This window comes from Pygocentrus nattereri, chromosome 30 (genome assembly GCF_015220715.1).
Source record: "Pygocentrus nattereri isolate fPygNat1 chromosome 30, fPygNat1.pri, whole genome shotgun sequence".
In the NCBI taxonomy this organism is placed as follows: Eukaryota; Metazoa; Chordata; class Actinopteri; order Characiformes; family Serrasalmidae; genus Pygocentrus; species Pygocentrus nattereri.
This window is the reverse complement of record NC_051240.1, coordinates 3,274,630-3,295,262: the sequence shown is the minus strand read 5'-3', so window position 1 is coordinate 3,295,262 and position 20,633 is coordinate 3,274,630. Positions and strand designations below refer to the sequence as shown.

General features: G+C 41.6%; 1 protein-coding gene across 1 annotated transcript in view; it reads right to left on the bottom strand.

Annotated features, from left to right (window-relative positions):
- Positions 1 to 20,633, bottom strand: part of myh9a (myosin, heavy chain 9a, non-muscle) — a 46,502-nt gene that overhangs the window by 24,025 nt on the left and 1,844 nt on the right. The window contains exons 2-17 of the mRNA XM_037536500.1: positions 12,654 to 12,985; positions 10,251 to 10,407; positions 9,282 to 9,309; positions 9,062 to 9,155; positions 8,723 to 8,743; positions 7,496 to 7,588; positions 7,265 to 7,328; positions 6,619 to 6,717; positions 5,293 to 5,436; positions 4,629 to 4,724; positions 4,249 to 4,520; positions 3,716 to 3,889; positions 2,912 to 3,085; positions 2,710 to 2,824; positions 576 to 766; positions 163 to 284 (exon numbers count right to left, since the gene is read on the bottom strand). Of these exons, the coding sequence (XP_037392397.1) occupies positions 163 to 284; positions 576 to 766; positions 2,710 to 2,824; positions 2,912 to 3,085; positions 3,716 to 3,889; positions 4,249 to 4,520; positions 4,629 to 4,724; positions 5,293 to 5,436; positions 6,619 to 6,717; positions 7,265 to 7,328; positions 7,496 to 7,588; positions 8,723 to 8,743; positions 9,062 to 9,155; positions 9,282 to 9,309; positions 10,251 to 10,407; positions 12,654 to 12,980 (2,171 nt within the window). The 5' untranslated portion in view covers positions 12,981 to 12,985. The remainder of the gene's footprint in view (positions 1 to 162; positions 285 to 575; positions 767 to 2,709; positions 2,825 to 2,911; positions 3,086 to 3,715; positions 3,890 to 4,248; positions 4,521 to 4,628; positions 4,725 to 5,292; positions 5,437 to 6,618; positions 6,718 to 7,264; positions 7,329 to 7,495; positions 7,589 to 8,722; positions 8,744 to 9,061; positions 9,156 to 9,281; positions 9,310 to 10,250; positions 10,408 to 12,653; positions 12,986 to 20,633) is intronic.

The following is a 20,633-nucleotide window of genomic DNA, read 5'->3' as shown; positions in this document are numbered from 1 at the left end:
AATGAACACATTAATGCAGAAATTTCTGCATAAATGAATACATGCATTAATATTTTAAAGACACATGAACGTGTGCAAAAATAAATATGAATAAATGCATGAATACATCAATGTGTTTATGTATGAAAGCACGCAAATCCACATGATTGTAACTGTTCGTACCTCTGTCTGAATTCCTGGAAGACGATGCGGTTGGGAAAGCCTTGCCTGCAGATCCGGATTCCCTCCAGAACCCCATTACACCTCAGCTGTTCCAGAACCAGATGGGGCTCCAGTTTACCAGCCTGTGGAGGGAGAGAGAGGCAGAATGAGTAGAGGACAGATTGAGTACACATCTAGGCAGGCAGTTCTAGTCTGATTTGTGCAGCTGAATTTTTCAAAGACTTACAAATGTGAGGTTAAAAATTTACAAAAATGTCAACCTGATGGAAAAGCCAGAAACTGTGGAAAACAAGTTTTATGATAAATACTACAATTATTATATTACAGCCACAAAAAGCCACCCATTTATATTTACATTATATTAAATGTAAGAACTTGTCAGCTGGCTCACTGCTTCTGCCCTTTTCGCTTACTTTCTTCTCGTGGTTGGGGATGATACAGCGGACGAAGTTGGGGTTGGTGTTTCTAAGCGTGGTCATCAGATTGGACAGCTGCTCTTTGTAAAGCTGCCCCACGGTCCGGAACATTCCTTTACGGGTTTTGAATGCTCCATGTGCAGAATCTGCCATTCCTGCCACTTTATCCAATCCCACAATCCTGTCCACTGCAGAGAGACAGGGTAGCAGACCAGGATCAGAAACTCCAGTTTCTCAGACATGCATGGAGTCTTGGACTGAACTGTAGCACGAGTGGTGAATCACTAAAGAGAGTTTATTTTTTCCATTTTTAAATCAGGGTTTGGGAATCTGGCCCCAATTTACTAATGATGTGTATTAGATTTTTTCACTAAATCCATCCTCACAAATTCTGACAAAATTCATGCTTCAAGATGAACGTTATGGTTTTTGCCTATGCTTATCCATTATTTGACGACGACAACCACCTTTCCTTGGAGCACTTTTCATGCTGGTGGCAGCTCAGGGTCTTGCATGATAGACAACCATTCAGATTTAAAAAGATAAGACCAAAGAGTCGTAGAGTTTTAATAAAGCGCTGGGTTTTCAAATGTTTATTAAAAGTGAGCTCTGAGCTTCACCGTTCTGCTTCTAAACTGGAGTTTTTAGACAGAGGCTCTGCACATTTTCTGCATTTTACAGAAGGTGTGTGCAGAAGGTCAGTATCTGCAGATCAAAGACCATAAACAGAAATGCATTCAGGAACTTTAAGGTCATTTACATCTTTAAAACCAGCAGCAGAGCTTTAAAAATCTCTCCCAAAATATCACTGGCTGCCTGGTAGTTTTTTCCAGAATGGGAGTGATGTGATCCGTTTCATTTTTGATCACCAACACCATCCAGACTTGATTAGAGATCACTGAATAACCAGACTCAGTCTGGGTTTTCCCCATTTTGAACTCCTCCACACCATTTTATTAATTACACAATTTAAGCCCGTTTAAGTCATCGTCTTGGATTTATAAGGTTCTGAGATATTGAGCTTCAAAGATTTCGCATTCCAAAAAGCAAAACTGATGTGTGGAACGTACATATACATGAAAGCCACCATCATGTATAACATCAGAATCCCATTAAAATTGTAAATGAGTTTTTTGGAGCAGGTTTCTAATCCTAGGAACTTACTTTCTACTTGGTGTTAAGATTCTACCTGACCAAACATGAGAAGCAATGACGAGGAACACAAACCGTTTATACTCCATTTTAAAACAAAACTAGTGCAACAGCATCTAGATGCAGCAGAAAGTCACATTTAAATGCAGTCTTTTTATAACTTGTTTAAGAATTTTCTTAACAAAAAGCTGAAGTTTAGTACAAGGTCAGTGCAAAATATTCGGTGATGTGCAGAGGTCAGTTTTAGGTTAGTCAGACAGAAACCAGCTATTGTAATAAACTGTCCCATCAGGTCAGTGTAGCAGGTCAGCAAAAAGGGCATGTAAGGGTTTGTTTTATATCAGAAATGTGACCAATTCAAAAGGTCTTATTTTGAGAGAAAGAAGAATTGGATGAATGAATGAAATTCATGTTTGTTGTAATTAAGACGCCACCGATTCAAATGTTCACCATTTAAAATCACCTTTAATCCTTAACTTTTATAAATATAAGACAAGACTAAAGAACTAAACAGACAGGCAGAGTTTTAGTTTTTGCCAAAGTCACCAAGTAGAGCGGCAACACGAGCGAATTAGAGCCGGACTGGTCCTCGTGTGTATTTAAAGCGCCCACTGGCTTGCAGAGAGAAGATGGAACCTTTGTTTTCAGATAAAGAGTCCAAATTGCACACGCTTACAAAAAACGCCTCACATTCTGTGAGGACGTCTTAACAGTACATCAATAAATGAACTCATGAATTTCATGGGGACAAAATGGAAAGTAGTTAAACATCGTGTGCTTTTTCAGGACGTTAAGGCTTAAAGCGACGGCCCAGTCACAGTCTGCCGAGTCCAGAAACCTGCTGAGGGTAAACAAACTCGGGCTCTCGCACCTCACATGCTCTGGTGAGCATCATACTAATTGGCGGGAATAAGCTTCCATTACATATTAGCTCAGCCCGATTTGTCAGCTAGCCTTGTTTACACACAAAACATCTTACCATCTTTCCAGAGTTCACACACAAATTTGTCTGATGACTGGTTGAGCAGAGTGGTCACATTATCGTTTAGAGGGTCCATGTTCTTCATCAGCCACTCAACTGCTTTGTAATCCACCTGAAAAAGATGAATAAAATTGGAAAAAAGTACCTTTCAGAATAAAGTCATGCTTTTCCTGGTTCCCTCTGAGGTCACTGCTCCTACCTTGCCGGCGTAGTGGAGGACGCAGAAGTCGGCATCATCCTTAAGTTTCTTTGGTTTCTGGAATTTGGGGTGGTTTCCCTGCTCCTGAACCAGCTTGTCCACAAAAGTTTTGTCTGTGGCTTTGGGGAACCAGCACTCCTCATCCAGCAGAGCCAGAATGCCTGGAGGACCAGCCTGGAGAAGTGAAAGACAAAGGACTGAGACACAGGAACAGAGGACGTCATGCCAAATCTAAAGTAGCTCATCAGCCAAGATATTAGCTTTCAGGCTAATGAAGCCAAAGAGTAAGAGCTTATATTCCACTGATTAGCACTGCACAACCTGCAGACCTTAAATCACATCTACAGCTTGCTTCTTTAGCTTTAGCATTGGAGCCAATAGGCTAATGTGGCTAAGTAGTAATGCTAATGTGGCTAAGTAGTAATGCTAATGTTTATAGCCACCTGTTACTGTACCAACTGAAAGGACTCCCAAAAAAAAGCCCACCACATGCTTATGTTCGGCACTCTTGCTGATCTAAAGTAAGGACAATTAATTCTTCCAGGTGGTTGCTAGTTTTTAAGCTATGCTAACCTACTTTTGTCCATGTTTATGGATAAATTTGTGGTTTCTGAGACTGACATGCTTAACACTACCAGTGATAATTTGATTGATTTAGATGAGTAGGTACGCACTAGACTAATTGTAAACTAACTTGTAACTTGTTTTTGTCTGAACTTTAATCAGTGCTTAGAAAAATGCCGGTTTCAGTTTCACTAAATAGCCATTTAAAACTATCAAAGCAGTGAAGAAAACTGGCTTTACCGGCCTCTCGATGAGGTCGATGCAGGGCTGCAGGTCAAGGCCGAAATCGATGAAGCTCCACTCGATGCCCTCGCGCTGGTACTCCTCCTGCTCCAGGACGAACATAGTGTGGTTGAAGAGCTGCTGGAGCTTCTCGTTGGTGTAGTTGATGCACAGCTGCTCAAACGAGTTCAACTGGAAAGAACAGAAGTTAGTTATTGAATTAAAATCGTGTTTGTATACTGCACTCTACAAAAGTACATAAAGCAATGCAAAAAGTTATCCTACAGTAAGTAGGGCTTGGAAGCTACATAACGCAAAAATGCATGCAGTTATAACATCATTCCTTATTTTCTGTCTGATGTATTTTTAGGGTATTCGATACAGGCCTGCATGATTAAAATTTCACGTCAATTAAAGTAAATATTCTGTACTGACCTTCATACTGACTGGATCGTTTGAACAGCGTGTTTCAAGTGACTAACATTCTCAGCAAAAGTCAAACAAAAATACATTTATGAATAAATAAATTTCTCCCTCCCCCTCAGACGTACCTCGAAGATCTCGAAACCGGCAATGTCGAGGATGCCAATGAAGGACGCTCCCTGCCGTTTGGTTTTGTCGAGCGCTTTGTTGATGCGAGCGACAAGCCAGCGGAACATCCGCTCATATGTTGCTTTGGCCAGAGCTTCCACCGCAAACTCAGCCTGCTCCTGAGTCTGGGCCTTCTGCACGTAATCTCGGCCCACTTTGATCCGTGGAGACAGGATGGCGCGTGAGAAGTCAGTCACACTCATGCCCAGCAGGTGGCAGACTTTCTGTGCCGCTGAACGAGGGGACAGTCATTACACACAGCAGTGCAGCAATGTGAGACCAGAGTCTTTAACTACATTATATTTTTATAATAATAAATAATAATAATAAATCTTATTACCTGTGTCGTCAGGCATGGAGGCCTGGTCAGAGTTCCTCTCTTTCTTAAAGCTCATATTACCCAACTGGAGTACTGCAGAAACCACCTTCAGCAGACCTGAGAGACAGAGCAAGAGAAGTCAAGACAAAGAGGAAAAGGGAACGACAAAAAAAAAAAAAAAAAAAAAAAAAAAAAAAGTTTTACCGTTTGTCAGTTTTCCAGTTTCATCATTAGGGCTCACACTCCATTTACTGTAATTTACTCTTCGAGCTCCACTTACAATACTCATGTAGTTTAATGAACCATAAATACTCAGAATTCACTTCCACATGATCATTTCCAGCCTTTATCTCTTTATAATTAAACTTCGTTACTGTGCCTTTAAGACCAATATGTAAATGATCTCTGTTCTATGGGCTGTGCATCATTCAGAGAGCAGTCTGTGCTGAAACACTCCTTATAACTTCACAGCATGAGGGGGTGGAGTTAAACTGCTGTAGGCTGAAAATGATGTGCATAGGTGTTGGACAAAAATTCAAATCAGCCTAGTTTCCATATGTGGACCAAGTGTTAATTAATCATTTAAAAAAAGTGACAAATGTATAATATGAGCCTTTTAAACCGCAATTAGTATTTAACAATAACAAGATTAAGAGGTGTTATATCAGTGCGGTCAGCCTGATACCTGTCTGCTCGTCCTCAGGGATGCTCATGATCCCGAAAGCGTCTATGGTCTCGGTGAAAAGGTCTCGATCCTGCTGACCCTGGATGGTCACTTTACCATTGGACAGGAAGCGGTATTTACTGAAGTCCTCCAGACACAGCTCAGCTGGATGAAACATGGCACAGAAACACTGCGGTCACTGATGAGACACTGAGGCAACAATATACATCACTGCAATAAATTGTCGTGAGACACCAAAATTAGTCCAGTTTAACTGGTTTCAGTATCAAATACTGACTAAAAATAGTATTTTTAAAAATGTAGCACAAAGTGACCGGGCATCAATTTTCTGAAGTACTGCAATATTTTTTTCCTTATTGCCCAACAACTTCATGAGACGCTCATTTGTAAAGTTAGTCCACAGAATAAGGACTGAAACACAGGCAACAAAAATCTGCACAAAATTTATTAGACTAGCTGTGTCAATCTCTGACCTCATAAGATTACAAAGCATTTCACATATTTAAACAAATTTGATGTATATATTTAAACAAGATTTGAATATGCTAAATATTAGGGGTGTTAAATATCCATACAATTGAGTATTGCGATACTAGGTTGTGTGATGCCGTATCACAGTATTGATTTTTAATGAATAGCTTACATGTAAACGTGTATGGCCACGGTTTATTTTGTATAGGGTTTAAATTTTAACTCTAGCTGGCATCTTCAGCCAATAGACTTTCACTCCAATGTAAATAAGAAGAGTGCACTGCTAATGTTAGCATTAGCAAACCTAGCTTTAAATATAAATAAACAAACGGCAATGCATCACAAAGTCGTAAGCAAAGCAGTACATTTAGTGGTAGCTCCCGTATCCTCACACATCGTACTGCCAATTTCTTGCCAATACACATCCCTACTAAATACACAAGTCTACACGGAGGGACTTTAAATGTGACGTTACTTTGGCCTGTTACACAAAAACAATGTCATCAAAATCTATGATTACTACGTATGATTTTACTGAATCCAAGGAATCCACTGGAACAAGACTAGTTATGCTCTTTGTAATCAGATACGCATTTTTGCATTACTGGCAACCTCGGACAGGCTCAGAAAAGCATATTGTTACATGGTGTCATGCAACATCACAACAAAGATATTGCTACGCAGACTAGCACTTAGACAAATAAAACAATACAATATTGAATTTTACAATAACAGACTAAATTTTCACATTTCAAAATCGGCAACGGTCATCATCATAGTGTCAGTCTAAATGTTCCTCTGTTGATGTTTGACTGGTAATAAGTGATTAACAATGCAATAGTGGAGGTTAATTACAGCGCAGTTTGTCTCCAGCTCCAGACATCAGGTAGTAGAAGATGTGGAAGGTTCTCTCCTCTTTAGCCTGTCTGATGGCACGAGACTTCTCCAGCAGGTCTGACCAGCGCAGCGTTAAGGAGCCCAGAGTGGACGTTTCTACTGCTTTACTTACAGGGAATCATGATCGTCACCATCACCATCCACACCCACAACAAAGATGGAATACTTTTTCCTCACACCCCTCAAAGTGATGGTTCAAGGGTTCTTTAGTAAACCAAACGGTTCTTTATAGAAGCATGAACACTCGCTGCATAATTAAAGGGTTCTTTGGAATGATTGTGTTGTAAATGGTTCTATAGGTCCTGATACTGTGATGTCAAGTGTGTAACAGAAGAACCCGTTTGGTACTACATAGAACCCTTTTCAAAAAGTTCTCTGTAGAACAATATACAATAGGTTCTCCATCAAAATGACCATTTAATCACAATAGGTTCTGTGAGCATTCATGGGTCTATACAGAACAGATCATTACTCAAGAACCCTTGAAATGCCCCCCGCCCCCCCCCCCCAACTTTAGCTAACTTATTATTAAAATAATGAGGCCCAATGCATTAATGCTGCATAAAATTGTAAATAATCAATTTCGCCCAGTATAAAAGGATACAAGTCTCAATGTTTGCTCCAACGATGTAGCCGTTGACATCAAAATTGATCCTGATGAATTTGCCCTGCAGGAGGAAGCGAGATGTTTTGAGGAACAGGTTGGTGCACCGACCTCTGGTAACAGTAGTGAAAGGGGCGTGGCTTAAAACCAGCTCTAAGCATCAGTGATGTTCTAGCTAACGTTTTTGGCAATCTAGCTCAGGTTAGGGTCAGACTCTAAAGCAGTCCTTACAAAGCGAGACGAGTTGTCGTTCTTCACCGTCTTGGCGTTTCCGAAGGCCTCCAGAATGGGGTTAGCCTGTAGCAGCTGTCTCTCCAGCTCCCCCTGGTGGAGTAATAGCAAGTACATGAAGTAAAGATCACATCTACGTAACGCAGCGCCCACCAGAACTGTCAGTAAAGAGGCTTTAGTTAGAAGATTCATGCTCTGTTCTAGATAAACTTCGAGTCAGAGTTGTTCACAGTGGTAGGGATAGGAACCAGACGTCCACCTCAAAGCTCCTTCACAGAAAGCCATTACATACCATGGTTATGAATTCACTACCTGATGCCCGAGACATTGTTTTATAACCGTTTTGAGAACTTTAACTCCATTCATGGTGGAAGGATGCATGCAGGGTGCTGTGAGGCAAAATAGTCCCTAAAGAAAACTTCAGATTCCCTTCATCAACATTCCATATAAAACATGTATAGGTTTCACTGGTGGCTCTGGACAGTGATTAAAATGTGTGTTGTCATGGCGACCCCTGGTTCCCATCACCACCACTGTAAAGACATCTGAACCATTTCACACCAAACCACTGAGTGTTTACATCTCCCAATTATACAGAATTGTCAAAAATGCTGGAATTTTCCTTCAAATACAACAAATATTCCCACTTACCCCAAAGAGAAGATTCATTTTTAGCCCAACATTAACAAGAGTGGAAGCAAAACAGGAGTACAGCAACCTAGACATTTCTTTTGAATAAAAGGGCTATCCTACATCTCAAGTCTCCCATTTATGATGCTTGTGGTGTTTCTCGTACATTAGTCATCATTTCTAAATTATTTTCCATCACAGTAATAAAAAGGTCTGTTTATGTTTAAGTCCATGTTTAGACAGTATTATATGTAAATGAGGTCTGTTCTGTTCCTCTGACACACTCCTTAAAAGTTGGAGTGAATGGGTGGTGGTAAACTGCTGAATGGGCAGATATAAAAGATAAAAGCGGTCTCAAGATTAAAATCAAAACACGCCATTTTTATAGCTTAGTTGCCACACATGGACTATGGAGTGAACATGCGTACTACAGACTTTCATAAAAGCGAGGAAGTTTACCATATGAGCCCTTTAATAAACAGACATGAGTATAGTGAGCACAATCAGATAAACGCTCAGCGAATAGAGAGAGAGAAGAAAGTTTGTAGGACTGAAATGGAGGGAGAGGCATATGAAGGAGAGGAGAGGATAACTCACATGGGACAGACTGCTGCTGCTCTAAAGGGAGGAAGAGAAAGGAGAGAGAGGTCAGGGAGATCAAACGACATCAGTTTTCGTTTGCCTGCTGAATCAGAGGCAGTTGATAGCTCCGTGTTAATTTACAGTCAGAAATCTAAAGATGTGACCAACCCTCTCAATAACAACAAAAATAATTGATGAATAATTTGTCTTTTGATCTTTGTATGCAACTGTTCAGTGGGGAACACCTTGTAGGCCTTCAGTGACGGCTTAATGATTTGTGGAGAGGAGAAACAGATCTCCACCGAGACTGTTACTGAATTTCACTCCAGATGAACGTGTACAAGTGAGACTCACTGGGTCTTTCTTGGTCTTTGAGGAAGATGCAACATGTGCCAGATACTGAATCACTTTCTTGGTGTTCTCCGTTTTTCCTGCTCCAGATTCACCACTGGGAATTAAATTAAATAATGATCAGAGAGGAAAAAAAAAAAAAAAGCTCAGAACACACAAAAACACACCAATCTGTCATCTTATTTATTCTGCTAATTGTTTTGTCCTACTGAATCAGACTTACGTGCAGAGGATTGACTGATCCTCCCGATCTGTAGAGGAATGAAAAGAAAAGAGGAGGAGATTAGCATCCTAAAAACGAGCTAATGCGAGAATCAGTATTACGCCCTGCATGTGTGCGTAGCAGCAGTTAATTTGCTGTTAGCTTTAGGGACTAAACGCCTGTGTTATGTTGCCCTTTCCTCCTTGGACGATAACGATGCGTCACTATTGGAGCAACTAGTTTGAGATGCACTCCGTGTGTCATGTCTATGCGTGGTAGGATAAAATTGCTAGAACAGCTGTACTTACAGTAGCAGAGTGTTATTTAATACACATGCATGCAACTGTGGGAGGAAGCGCATCTTAATTGCTTAATTTAGCTTTATTGCAACACCAGTGGTTCCAGTTTAGAATACAAAAAATACCCAAACACCACACAAGCTGTGTATTTATTCCTAATGAATAAGTGATTTTATAAAAGCACAATTACATGTTTTATTTGTTGACTAAGCATGTTTAGCAAGAGCCTAACCTAATTTAGAGTTAACCTAATTAAAATGCCTTTAAGTGCATTTTAGCTGCTGTATGCTTCAACAAGTAGCACTGAAGTGTATCAGTCACACACACACACACACACACACACACACACACACAAAACATTGTGTCTACAAATTACAGAGTGTAGCTCAAGCATTTTGCATTAAATGCACATTAAAGTATTAAATATACCCCACATGTCCATTTCAGTACACATTTAGTACAGAATGAAGCATGTTTAAAGTGTGGACTTCACTAGGAAAGTAGAGGAAAAGTAAACCACTGTTCCCGTTTGACAGCATGCACTTTAAATGTGGCCATACTAAACATAGTGACTCCTGTTTAATGTGAAAGCATCTCCAAGTATCGTGATATTCTGCTGTATAATCCACCCCCCCTGTAATATTGGGTTGTGTTCCTGTATGCAGTGTCTAACGTGCATGCATTTACTAACCCTGCATCATGCTCCTGTAGGCCGTATCCGTAATGGCATAGATGTGTGGGGGCATCTCGTGTCTTTTCTTGCCCTTATACATCTCCACTATCGCCTCGGTGTAGATTGGCAGGTTTTTGTAGGGGTTAATAACCACACAGAACAAGCCAGAGTACGTCTGAACAGGAAAGAGAAAGTCAAACCACACCAACTATATCACACCATTCTTTAAATTACCAGCATTAACGTTACATATTCCTAATGCTGTACGTACGTTTACTGTGGCTTAATCTCTAACTGCTTTTAAGGAAGGATTGCCCAACTTCTGTAGATCTGGGTCGGAAGTTTAACACATTCAGTCATTTCTTCACCTTTGTCTTCACTAAAAACATTTGAGTACTTTTCAATGAAAAGTTCCACTCCAAACCTGATAACATGACCATACCATACTCAAACTCCACCCACAAATGTGGGCGTTGGACAGACTATATAGGTTTTAAAAAAAATTTAACTAGAGAGGAAAAAAAACCCACTTAATCTAATGAGAAACTGTAGAACAGACTCAGTTTATATCACAATACCTACATTTAGAGTCAGTTATTCATTCAGCCTAATGAGAAACTGTAGAACGGACTCGGTTTATATCACAATACCTACATTTAGAGTTATTAGGTTATTCATTTCTCATTTGTATTCATTTCTAACTATGTGGTGAAGTTTTGTTGTAATTGAGGAACAGAAAGTATCTGACCCTCAAACTATCGATAATATCTATAAAGTCTGCTGATGATTCAGCTGTAGCTGCAAGTCAGAGAGAGAGAGATTACACAACAAACACTCCTGATCCATCCTAACAGTGCAACTTTTCACACGTAAACAGTGTTTGAAATTAATAAGTCATTAAATGTCGCTATCCACACAAAATCCTTCATGTTCGCTCAGTTTGAGGTGTTTACAGGTCCCTCCTCTGGTCGAGGTGCCTGGTCTGCATTAGTGGAAGTAAATTCCAGCTCGTCTAACCTTGCAACATTAGCAAGGCAGGATTTTAAAAAGTGGACAAAATGGGTCTTAACATAAATAATATTGATGCCCCTTTATTCTCAAAAGACAGAATCCTGACTGTTGGCAAAAAGTCTGGTTGCTTTGATTGGCTAGCATGGCTAAGAACCGGCTACTTTAAAAGGAAGGGGACGTTTTACTGCCATACAAAGCGACTTCTGTAAGGGCATAGATGTTGGTGGGCATCTGGACTTTTCTTGCCTTTAAACATCTCCACCATGTCCGACAATTTTCAAAAAGGTGCTTCAAGAAAACAAACCTACAAAAAGGTGTGCTTCTGCGACTGATGATCTCATTGCTTCAAATAAAACTCCTGAATAACTTTAAAAAGTAATGATATGAACACTGAAGAAAAGGCAACTGCTTGTTGCAGGTGTTACCCATATTTTAGCTTGAAAATCATTTGTTCCACATTGAACTGAGAAATCTATGCACAAAGAGTGTATGAATCTGTGTGGATGGTCAATCAAAAAGTTCAAACACCTTCCAGTTAAATTCCATGTTATTTTTACTTTGGAAGCCAATAAGTTAACATCCCCTATGAAGTGTGCAGTAGTGTGTCCTCTGTAGAGGATCTATTACGCTTTTCCAGTTCTCTCTTTAGCGTGTTCGTGCATGTAAATTTCTCCAAAAGGGAGAAACTCTCGCACAGAAACCACTTTTCTCAGCTGCCTGAAAGGCCTTACTGGAATTCCAACACTTTTTCCCATAACAGTCTTTACTGGCGGCCTACTGGCAAGCTTGGCATGCCTCACACAGCAGCTACTGGACGAGCAGTGTGCTTAGGAGTGGAACGTGTAAGGGGGTAACCGTTCTTGCTGTTGACCAATCAGAACAGAGCAGGTGAGCAACCTAAGATTATTCAGGGCTTACTGGGAGGCGGAGCTTAAAGACAGTACTTCAAATAAAGGGTGGTGAATAGAGATGGACAGCATGATAAATTGTGTTTTTGGAACATTAAAGCAGTATATCTGCTCTTCTAGAGCCAAAACATAAAAAATGAGCATAAATACCTTTTAATACACTGTTGAAGTTATTTTTTCCAGTAAAAAGAATAGAAAGGTGTCCTAAAATTCACCCAAAAATGAAATAAGTGTGTGCGCTGTAGAGAGCGTGAACTTTTCACTGAGAAAGTTAATGTCATTTGACCAGGGGTGTTACACATGTGCATGCAAAGACCCGTGAATGTGTGGGCAGAGCTTCTGAGGCTGAGATTATAGTCATCACTAGCACAAAACACCCATTTAAAATAAAAAATACAAAAAAATAAAAATAAAGCGCCTGTGGGCAGAGAATGCATGTCAATGATTACACCATCAGCCTGTAACGCAAATGTGTGTGTGCAGTCAGCAGTTGGTCACTCACGTAGATGAGGCCAGAGTAGTATCGGTCCTTCAGGTTGTGCAGTACAGAGGCTTCGTTCAGGCAGGTCAGCTCCGCCATGTCCTCCACCTTGTTGAATTTGGGTGGGTTCATTTTCTGGATGTCATCTTTGTTCACTTTGATCTTCTTGCCGGAGTCAGAAAGCTCCACGAGGCACTCGTCTCCTTTCTCCTCTTTAATGGAGCCTGCCTCGAAGCCCAGTTTCTCCGATGGGACCCACACCAGCTTCTTGGAGGCCCAGTCGGCCTGGGCCAGCGGGTCGCTGATCGCACTGCGGTCGCCGAACAGGTACCTCTCTGCATCCGACATGGTGGCTGAAGGAGGGAAACCGTTATGAAACATTTGCAGTCTACTTTTGCGCTGGCGCTATGAGGCTAATGTAGCTAACCACACTTCGCCTCAGCAGTTTACCCAGTCAGTCATCGCAGTCACCTCAGAGTTCAGTAATCTTGATTGTGGCTTCTGACATTATGACCAAATGTCATCTAGAAACACTGACAGACGCATGTTAGCATAGCTGAAAACAGTAGCAGCCAATTAGCCTGAATTTAGTCCATATTTACAGATAAGTCAGTGTGAGAAAATCACAAGTCTATTAAAGCTTGAACACCACACAGTAAGGCGAGTGTGTTGATTTAGGAGTGCTAACACCATGCTAATTTAAGCTAGTGCATTAGCTTCCACTGCCTACACCAGTGCTAAAGCTAAAGCAACAAAATTCAAAACACCAAACATTTTGGGGGAAAACTGGGTAAGAGATTCTTGTGATATATTAAAAGTAAACAACAGAAAAAAAGAAAGTTTACAACATTTATGAAATCTGCTGATTAAAACTAGTGGTACTTCTCCATAAAGGTGCCTTGGTCTAAAACAGACAGACCTCATTTACACCTGGTCATTTCATGTGTCCAGTGTAGGTGTCGGTAATGTGTGGCTCTTCTACTCCACAGCAAGATTAGATTTTTAGGTAAAAATAAAGTAATCCACAGTTTTAATAATAAATGGCCTAACGCTGAACGTTACACAGACAGCGAGTCACCATAGCAAAACCGTAGTCTCGCCCATCTAGTAGCCAACAAAAAGACAAAGATTTAAGATGAACATCCATAATTTGGAGAGGAATCGACTCATTTCTATTTAATCACTCCAGCTAGTTTCCTGATATGTTTAATGTGCAACGAGAAACCGTCAAGTTGCAAAGCTGAAGTTAGTGTCTTGCTCAAGTTTTCCCTGTTCCACCTTAAATGGTGCTTGAGATGCCAGAATGTAATGCCACGTAAGGTGAAACAAGAAATGTCAAACAAGAAACTGATGAATGACAAGCTGACCTCAGTAAAATGTCAATCGTTTAGAGACATTTTACAAGAAACTAAAAGGTAACGTTCTTCTTTTGCAGAAAGGTTTCCTGCCAGAGATGCGAGAAAAGCAGCTATAGCCGAACTAGAGATTGAAGCAGAGCAAAGAAAGTCTGCATTTTCATTTTTTTTTTTTTTTGTTTTTAACAGCCTATAACAGTACACGAGCACATACTGAGACATGTATACAGCCAAGATGGTAAAATGGACAGAAAATGTGGCTCTCAAGGTGGTTTGAATTTTACTGAAGAGACAAAATGGCTCTTAACATTTGGGTTTCCCCACCCCTGGTCTAGTATCTGGACTGTATCCAGTGAAGAGATTTTAGCCAAAATGCATTAACACCTGGTAGTCAAACATCTCCAGGTAGTGGGACTGAAATCCGATTGCTGTGTGAGACAGAACATGCAAACCCAAACATTACGTTGCAACCAATTACCAACTGTTTATCAAGTTGTTTGCAGTTTGTTTTGTACAGTAGTGTTTGTCCATGTTGCCATTTCAGTTCGCACTGCACTGGGAGGAGTTTCGGTTGCACTGGGAGGGGTATGGACTGTCCAATGAGTCTCAGAGACAGATGTGTTTAGGCTGCTCTGACGTGGCTCTAATGCTTCTCAGTTCAACCTCCTGAAGTGGTTGGAGTCAGATTTGTACCTTTTACATGCGTCTTGGGTGCATTTCCACTTGCATTTTTATGTAGTTTGGCCTCATCTGGACAGAATCCTAATACTCAAGATCCCCGAAGTGACCAGGTGTAAACAGGAACTTAAGGCACTGTATAAAGCAGCACTTCCCCATCAGGAAAACAGAAATTCCTTCCCTGACTATCGGAGAACAAAACCAACAGTAACTAACAATCCTTTAACATTTTAGCAGGAACGTCTTCCTAACTGTGAAAGCCTCTACAACATCCACACAGCTACACCGTCGTAAACAAACCAGTCATTGGTTCACTTCCACAGGTGAGACTGCGCTCGCCCTGTCATTAGCAGAATTCCATATTCCCACCCCCATCCTCATTCCAAATCTCATCCCATCATTCCCTGCTCATGTTCACCCACCATCACTGCCTCTCAGCCTTATCCAAAACCACAGACCTGCTGATCAAACAAACAGCTCAGGATCTACACTACCAGCATTAAATTGACAGTTTATCAATTACTTTCGCCACTTAAATACAGCCAGTCAGCAGAGACGTGCTCGTCTGACGTTTGCTGAAGTTAGTTGTAGCACAGGAGCTAATGTAGCTAACGAGTAACTAAAGAAGAATGCACTAGTCTTGGCTGACGGATATAAAGAAGTATTTAAAGTGGTTTTCCAACGATTTTTCTAAACTCCTGCATAATTAAGGGGTTAAGATGTAATCAGAGTTGTTCAGAGTGACTTTGAATCACTTTTCATCTCACACAGAGAAAATTATGCAGAAATAATGAAAAATAGGTGGAGTTATCCTCTTAAAATCTTTGCCAATTCTTCTTCCTAACTGACGGTAAAGGAAGTGCTCAGCAGCACAGGACAGAAAGCATTACTCCGGGGGGAAATTCCTGGACAAGTTCAGACAGAGAGGAAAATCTCATTACCCACCCACACCTCCAACACAGACACCTTTAAACCAAGCTTTAAAAAGGGAAAAATCTACATTCTTCAATGTGTGTATGATGCGCAGCGCAATGTAAAAATCACATGACATGATCAGACACACCCACTTAAACTTTCAGAATCCCCAATACCTTCCCACATGCTGGTGTTGCATTTTTTTTTTTGCTAAAACACCTTGTAGGATTACATGAATGTGTTAATATCAAAACGAGCACTTCTGATTTGTCAGCATGCTTGCAGCTCACTGATTACAGAGCTCATCTGCATATTACAGCCTTACGAGATCAACATCAAAGGCAGATAATGGAACAAAAAAGCAGCCCTGAATGATATGGGGAAAATAAATTGGGATTTTTAATACAGTAGCTGATTTTCCATAAAAGCAGCTCTGTATAAAAATCAGATTCAAGAGTTTGTCATACAGAGACAGTAGCACTGCACAATGAAATTTGTATGTGGTGATGAGTTACAACACAGTTACTCCACTGACCATATAGTTCCACTGTAGTTCTACAGTTACAGACTGTAGTCCATCAGTTTCTCTGCATACTTTGTTACCCTGTTCTTCAATGGTCAGGACCTTCACAGCACCCCCACAGAGCAGATACTACAACCCCAAATCCAATGAAGTGTATTCAATTGAACACACTACAAAGACAAGATATTTAATTTTCAAAAGGATAAACTTGTTTTTTGCAAATATTCACTCATTTTGAATTTGATGCCTGCAACACATTCCAAAGAAGTTGGGACAGGGGCAACAAAAGACTGGGAAAGTTGGTTGAGGAATGCTCAAAAAACACCTGTTCAGAACATTCCACAGGTGAGTGTCATGATTGTGTATAAAGGGAGCATCCCTGAAAGGCTCAGTCATTCACAAGCAAAGATGGGGCGAGGTTCACCACTTTGGGAACAACTGCATGAGCAAATAGCCCAACAGTTTAGGAACAACGTTTCTCAACGTGCAATTGCAAGGAATTTAGGGATTATCATCTACAGTCCATAATATCAAAAGATTCAGAGAATCTGGAGAAATCTCTGCAAGTAAGCAGCAAGGCAGAAAACCACATTGACTGCCCGTGACCTTCGATCCCTCAGGCAGCGCTGCATTAAAAACTAACATCATTCTGTAACGGATATTCCCACATGGGCTCAGGAACACTTCAGAAAACCACTGCCAGTGAACACAGTTCGTCGCTCCATCTACAAGTGCAAGTTAAAACTCTGCCATGCAAAGTGAAGCCAGATATCAACACCACCCAGAAACGCCGCCGGCTTCTCTGGGCCTGAGCTCATCTGAGATGGACTGACGCAAAGTGGAAAAGTGTCCTGTGGTCTGACGAGTCCACACTTCAGATTGTTTTTGGAAATCAGGGACGTCGTGTCCTCCGGGCCAAAGAGGAAAAGAACTGTCCGGATTGTTTTCAGCTCAAAGTTCAAAAGCCAGTATCTCTGATGGTCTGGGGGGGGGTTAGTGCCCATGGCAGGGGTAACCTGCACATCTGTGACGGCACCATTAATGCTGAAAGGTACATACAGGTTTTGGAGCAACATCTGCTGCCATCCAAGCAGCGTCTTTTTCAGGGACGTCCTGCTTATTTCAGCAAGACGACGCCAAGCCACATTCTGCACGTGTTACAACAGCGTGGCTTCGTAGTAAGAGTGCGGGTACTAGACTGGCCTGCCTGCAGTCCAGACCGTCTCCCATTGAAAATGTGTGGCACATTATGAAGCACAAAATACGACAGCGGAGACTCCGGACTGCTGAGCAGCTGAAGTTGTACATCAAGCAAGAATGGCAAAGAATTCCACCTACAGAGCTTCAACAATTAGTGTCCTCAGTTCCCAAAAGCTTATTGAGTGTTGTTAAAAGGAAAGGTGATGTAACACAGTGGTAAACACGCCCCTGTCCCAACTTCCTTGGAACGTGTTGCAGGTGTCAAATTCAAAATGAGTGAATATTTGCAAGAAACAATAAAGTTTATCCGTTTGAACATTAAATATCTTGTCTTTGTAGTGTATTCAATTGAATATAGGTTGAAAAGGATTTCCAAATCATCGTGTTCTGTATTTATTCATGTTTTACACAACGTCCCAACTTCATTGGAATTGGGGTTGTATTTGGGTGGTGGTCATTCTCAGCACTGCAGTGAAACTGACATGGTGTCGGTGTGTTGGTGCGTGTTGCGCTGGTACATGTAGATCAGCAGTGCTGCTGGAGTATTTAAACACCTCAGTGATGCTGTTGGACTGAACCAAAAGCATCCAGCCAACAGCATCATTTGACCAGGGATGAAGGCCCAGAGGATGACCGACAAACTGTGCAGCAGCAGAGGAGCCATCATCTCCGACTTTACGTCAAGCAAGAGGGGGAGGGGGTTGAGAGAGAGTGTCACACACACACACACACACACACACACACACACACACACACACAAAGGTCAGCATCAGAGAGGAGCCCTAAGCCAAGAATAGGCCTAAAACAGCTTTGGAGAAAGAGGGAAGAGGGATGGAAGGATGGAGAGATAAAGGAATGGAGGGATGCACGTGTGAGAGAGAGATAGAGATTAAACGAACGCAGAGTCATGTGTGCGTCTAAGTTCATTAGCAGCTCAGTCTGGAGCGCCGTGAGGACAGCCACAAGCACGCTTGGATAAAACAGCTGCTCTGCTGGAGACCTCAGACCACACCCTCTAACCCAAACATGGGGAAACAAAAAAAAAAAGAAGCATGACAACACCAAGGAGGAAGGAGAAGTTTCTTAACCAATGTTGACACACTTCCTCTAAAAACTGGAGACATCAAGAACCCAACCTGTTCAGTCCTGACTAAACGCACACAGGAACTCAACACTGCATGAACAGGCATGCAGCTAAAGCGAGAGCTCAGCGAAAGTTACATTTATCCAGTCCCCCTCTCCCACCAAAGAAAAGTTGTTAGGAACCCGGAAGTCCACCTCTAAAAGCTCCCTCAAAGTTATTCACACAAAACGGTTCTGAATACACTGGCTCATGACGGACACTTACAATAGTCCGAGAAGATCTTAAGGCCTTAAAATCCATCACAACATCTACTAGAGCTTACTGAATACGGTCTGAGGTGAGGCACGTAGCACCATGCTAGGTAGGATACATGTAGAGAAAGTGTAGAGAGCAGAATGGCCCCTAATGTCTTTCAGGTTTCTTAAAACGCTAGAGGGAGCTTCTAAGCTGGATGAATGGGTTAAGATGGAGCATTTGAGCCAAATCATAGTTTAAAAGTGCTTAACATTGTTAATATAAGAGAATGGAACAGCATGAAACATTAAGCCCATAAGCTTCTCTGCTCACCAACCAGTCAGGACTCAGTAGCAGAAATGCTAACTGGTCAGCACTCCACAGCAGTAAGTCAAGTGATACTTTTTAAATCCCACCAACAGGGAAATTCCACCTCCGCATTTAACCTATCCGTGAAGTGAAACACCACACACACACACACACACACACACACACACACACACGAGGGCAGTAAGCACACTCGCCCGGAGCAGTGGGCAGCCCTATCCATGGTGCCCGGGGAGCAGTTGGGGGTTAGGTGTCCTGCTCAAGGACACCTCAGTCATGGACTGTTTGTGCTGGGGATTGAACCGGCAACCTTCCAGTCACAGGGCTGGTTCCCAAACCTCCTCCCCACGACTGCCCCAGAATAAATAAGTAAATGTTAATGTAGTTAAATGTTAGCATCCTGCTGCCCAAAACCCATTTGGTGTAGGTTTCCATTTTTCTACAGTTACGTTTTCTTTGCTCATGTTGTAAAATACTTTCTAAAATTAAAGAAAAAGACCAGAGAAGTGATCAGAAACTGTTAGCCTTTCACAGCTTCCTCTGGTGTTTCGCAGTTTGATATAATGCAGGAAACAGGAAGAGGCCAGATTCCTCCTAAACCGGCTCGGATATAAACTCCATTACTTGCCATCTACATTAGCCTTGCAGCTCCAGTGCTAAAACTAAAGCAGTAAAATAAATAAGCCACAGTACAAACGTGATTTTTCACCAAATTATCACTTTATCTGCATGTGAAAGGAGTACACGATGTGGGGGGAGGAACATCCTCACACTTCCGTCCTCCACGTGGTTCAACCCTTGCTCTTGGCTGCATTTCAATCCTGCCCGAGAGTGAAGAGGCTGGCTGGGTGGCACCAAAAAGCCCACACCACAAAAACTCATATCAAAGAGCATGAAGCTAACATAATATATTGGGACACTAAAGGAACACTGCAGAGTTTCAACCTCAGCCTTATCAGATGTATCTGTACTGTATGGGTGATTACCACAGACAGTCATTTCAACACGTTTCCTTGAACGCAGAACAGAAAACTTGTGTTACAACAAGTGAGAAAGTCATTAAAACCCTGAAGCACCAAATACCTGCTGAGTAGGTCAGTCTGGGCCTGCTTTCAAGCAAACTCTGGTGCGGATCATTCAAAACATGAACAATCCAGACCAAAAGATGTCTAAACAGCACAAAAAGTCATGCACACGTCTAACAGGTACAACCCCATTTCTGATGCTATCCCACCTGCTCTGAATCAGTACTTATATGGACATGTTTATTGGATTGAAATATGACATGAAACCCATCAACAGTACAGTATGGTGACTTATACCATTTGTTATCCCAGTGATGCGTCACATATGCTAGAGTGAACGCTAAAGGGAACCTGAACTAAAATGCAACAATGCATGATGTTCTGCCTTGGTCTGGACCAAGAGAACCAAACTACTAATGTAAACACCCTAAAATCCACAAGTACAGAACGGCGTGCTGAATGCGTATCCTGAGGGCAAAGCAGGGCGTGTCCTCCTCTTCAAACACCGAGCACATTACACAACCCAGCCATCTGATAGCCACAGCTACAGAAGGGTCAGGAGTCAGGAGTGACAGAAGTGGTCAGTAGCACAAGACTTAGTGAAGCAGTGAGTAGTAAAGCGGAGGTTAGATCAGTAGCAAAAGCAGCAATTTGTATTCA